Here is a 4,362-nt window from a genome sequence, read left to right as displayed (position 1 = left end):
CGGATCGACTGCGACCCGATGGGTCGACCCACGATTTTGGAGTATATATAATGTACTGTTGTTTGTTGAGAAAGTCATTGTATTCCAGGGTTTTCACGCAGCTAGGGTTTCAGGGTGAGTTTTTCCTCATCGCTGCTAGGGTGCAATTTCTCTTCTGCATAGTGAATCATCTTTAGGGTGCAATTTCTCTTCTGCATAGTGAATCATCTTCTTCTTCACCCGAGGACGTAGCACACAGGTTTACGAGAAGGTAATGGAAAAACAAGAACAAACAATGCACACAGGTTTACGAGGTTTAGTAAGATTGCCTACGTCCTCGGTGAAATGAGATTCTGCTTCACTACCAATGGAAATAAGGTTATAATGCTTGTCCTCACACCTCTTAGTATTGATTGCTTTATAGAGAAAGAAAATCTCATTACAAATATATAGCTTAAAACCCTAATTCGGAAAGTATAAAACTACCCTCAAATAAAATATTTGAGCAGGGAGCTACCCCCTACACCCCCACTACGCAGGGGTCGCCATTCTGTTCTGTCTGGGTGTTGGCACCAGTATTCCCTGGATTAAACTGCGACGGAATACAAGACATCGCACACCAAAAATACTTGCTTTTTGTGGGCCTGAGGCTTCCTAGTTCCATTTGCCAAAAATCATTCAACCACCAAAGCAAATCATAGTTTCACCCTAGTTGATGTAAAGAATCAAGAAATTGGAGTCTCCTTTAGAAATGGTCAAATTCACACCTGTTATGTTCCCAATGGAATCACTTTTGGGTCACACTGAATTGCACAAATTGGGCAGTCCAAAAGGAAATCATTGGAAACCCAACAATAATAAAATAAAAAAATTTGAGGACAACTGCAGGGTTGGGTGACCTAGAGTCCATGCGAATGCACATCCTCTGCAGCAGGCTGTGAGGTGCAGTGAGCATCGAATGGATGAGAGCATTTGGACATGCATCCCATGGGGCTCCCAGCCACCTGGTGTTCACTACACCGATGCAACGGCCGCAGACAATTTTCACACGATCTCATGCTCCTCTTGTTCCTCACCTATCCCCCTTTATACTCCTTTATCCCCATCCCCCTTTTGTATCCTAAAAAAAAGGGAACATAAAAATCTATCAAACTTATATATAATACTTAATCTGAATCCATGAGCCATACAAGGTTTCGAAAAAAAAAAAAAAGATCTTAAGACATAAGAACTTATTTAGATTTGTTTGTAAAAGTACAAGAAAAATAAAACATTCTGTCTTTAAGGACAATAATGGACTAGATTTATTGGTAACATTCAAGGGTACTGACGCAATCTTGATTTAAGGAGAAAAATGGCGGACATTTTACAAATATGAAATATTACAAGGATAAGAAAATCCTGGAGTACACTCCCAATTATTTATTTAGTGACTTCTTCTATCCTGGTTACCCAGAAATCAACATAGCTCTCACATGCCCTTGCGAAATTTGAAACAGTTGTGCAATACCAAGATGTGCCATTAGAAGCCATACATGAGTGATAAATTCCCCACCTTGTCTAAGTTGTTGAGCATGGTTAGTCCCTCTGCATTGATTTGCAGCATATGACATCATCTCGATCCACACATGACACATTATCTCCCATTTATCAAACTTCTCTCCCTCAAATGATTGCAGAGTTTTTGCAAGCCTACATGCATCAAATAGTACAGACTTGCTTTGATCTCCCTTCACTTCAACAGGTCTAATTTCTGTGTTCACCTCAAGCAACTTCTCACAAGCTTTAATTTTGTCGAATTTCGAATTTGTCTCTTTAAAAAACCTCTCAGCTTCTTCACGAGTATCTCTGAACCTGATTTGCCCAATCCCTTCAGGCAACATAAAAGGACACATTATAAGAAGATACAACATATAATCTGATAATAACTTGCTTGTTTGACGATGCAATTCTGCGAAAGGAGAAATATTATTATCGCACTCGTAGCAAAGATCTGTAGCAATGTGCCATAGAAGAATGCTCTGATCAAATTCTACATCATTCAGACTCCACTGAAGCTTCTCCCGGAGATGACTGTTATTTCCAAGTACACCATCACCTCTACTTGCACACAAATTCTTGACATCCTCAATCTTCTCAACTTTTTTTGATTTTCTCTTCAGCTCTTTGAAGATTAATTCTTTCGACTTAAAGAGGACTTCCTTAGAGTATTTGTAATAGTATTTTTCTACTAATTTGTCAACAAGTAAAATTTTGGGTGGTTTACGTTTGTCATTCACACAAACGCTTATAAAGTTATACTGTGCCACTGAATTAGACCACCTTTTCCTGGAAGATAGCCTTTTCTTTGTAAGCTTTGATACTAGCCTTGGAATAGTGTGTGCATTGGGCTTACTTAGCCAAAGGAATGCCCGGTCAGAAGAAATCAGAATGAAGATGGCATAAATCTCCAGAATAAATGCTCCAATGAACAAAATGTAAGTTATGAAGATGTCCACCTCCATGTGGTGATGCAAGTAGTAATGGTTACCACCCGTAATGAAGGCCACAAGCAGAGTGATTATAGATGAGAAGGTGATGCAACGTAGAACCAGGCCTGCAGGGGAATAAACCAAGGGAGCTTTTGAGTAAAGTAAATCATATGTGAACCCAAGTTCCATTTCGATCACTTTGAAAGCTGTTGTTGATGAACTGTCTTGAAAGATTTCTCTGCTGGTCTTCCACTCATCAGCACTTAAGATGAGATCCACGAAGAGAAGCTTGAATTTCTCAAAGGATTTATATGCTATAAGCAAAACCTTATCATCAGGAAGATGAGATTCATTGCCTTCTGCTGTACTATGTGAAGAATCTGGTTTCTGCTGAGCTTCATCGCGTTGGCCATCTGGGTTATCGTCGTCCATTTGCAACTGAAAATCTTCAATCCTTGCCACGGTGACTCGGGACCCTTTGGCCTGCTTAGAATCATAATCATTCATGAATTTAGCATAATTGAGGCCTGCCTCTGGAGGACCAAGCATAGAGTCTCTGAAATTTTCCTTACTCGCGAACCTGAGAACCCATGTCCTTTCCCCATACTTGACAATTCCAGGGATAAACATGAAGACAGTAAGAATAGAGACTCGGCTATAAGCCCACGACCTGACCGTAACATAAACTGCAATACCAAATTGTTGCAATAGTCCAAGAAAGTGCCTCATCCACAGTTCATTATCTTCTAAGGAGTAGGCAGTGATGGTGTCTGGGCCACCAAGGTGCAACAGAAGAAATGGTGCCCACAGAGCCATTAGTTCACTGCTGCTGTTGCTGTTGCTGCTGCTGCTGCTGCTGCTGCGGGCGGCAGTCTGTCCTTGACTGTGGGAGAGGGCACCGAGGGCAGTGATTGCTACTGCGTCTGCAGACAAGTAAGATAACCAAAGAATGACCCGCACCCAATTACTAGCACTGAACTTTCTGCGGCTGCCAAAGAAGATGAGAATGACTTGTAATAGGAGGCTAAAAAAAACCAGAAATCGGAGCTCCCATTCATTCCAGAGCTTCTGGACATCTTCTGAGAAAACCTCCAGGAAACTATCCTTCTTTATAAAGAGCAAACTGCTAACCACTGAAATACATAATTTTCAGTTGCCAGGGGGGGGGGGAGACGGGAAGAAGTCAGGAAGTGAAAAGTGGATCATTTGAGTTCTAATTCAAGTAAGAACTCCAAGTTAGCAAGTTAAGAATAATGTCTGGATCCTCATTCTAAAAATGAAATAGGAAACCAATATAAAGAAACAAATTACAATGAACATAAGCATAATCTGTGACTTTAGTGATTGAAATAATGTTGCAATGAACAAGATTACAGCAGAGGAAAGGAGTAAGACAGAGAGAGATTCTAAAGTGATGAAACAAATAATAATAAGGATGATTAAGACAACTTACAAATCCTCAGCATTGGTAATTCTGCTCTTGAAAATATCTTCTCAAAAGTGTAATGCTAGCTTTAATTTACCAACACAGGCTTGGAGTTCGAAATCCAGCAAATTAATAAAAGCTTCAGAACAGACTGATCTCAGCACCTTCCATCTCTTATTATCGCCCACCTCGTTCAAAGGGATGAGGAAGAAGGAGAATGACAAGAATTTGGGTGAGAGTGTTTCATTACATTTCCAAATTGCGTGTGGAGTTAAGCCTGACAGATCCATTGCTGCCTTTAAGCTTCTATATATAAATTGAAAGTAGAGAGCAAAAGAAACATAGATGAGAAACACAAGCTATTCCATTTTCCAACAGAGAAAAACAGAAAGTAAAAGTGCAAAAGCAAAAGTTTTCCTGCCTCCCAAGTATCAGGACATTCTCTCTCTCTCTCTCTCTCTCTCTCTCATGGATCTTGTAGTCACC

General features: G+C 40.2%; 1 protein-coding gene across 1 annotated transcript; it reads right to left on the bottom strand.

Annotated features, from left to right (window-relative positions):
* Nucleotides 1–1,122: 1,122 nt before the first annotated feature.
* LOC122070933 lies at nucleotides 1,123–4,138 on the bottom strand. Its single transcript, XM_042635181.1, has 2 exons — nucleotides 3,904–4,138; nucleotides 1,123–3,583 (listed from the first exon to the last, which is right to left on the bottom strand). Exons 1-2 carry the CDS (start codon nucleotides 3,914–3,916, stop codon nucleotides 1,428–1,430), a joined length of 2,169 nt encoding a protein of 722 aa, XP_042491115.1. The 5' UTR covers nucleotides 3,917–4,138; the 3' UTR covers nucleotides 1,123–1,427.
* Between the last annotated feature and the right edge of the window lie 224 nt (nucleotides 4,139–4,362).

This window comes from Macadamia integrifolia, unplaced genomic scaffold, assembly GCF_013358625.1.
Source record: "Macadamia integrifolia cultivar HAES 741 unplaced genomic scaffold, SCU_Mint_v3 scaffold_158A, whole genome shotgun sequence".
NCBI lineage: Eukaryota > Viridiplantae > Streptophyta > Magnoliopsida > Proteales > Proteaceae > Macadamia > Macadamia integrifolia.
Note: the sequence above shows the minus strand (reverse complement) of the source record. Positions and strands in the feature narration are given on the sequence as shown.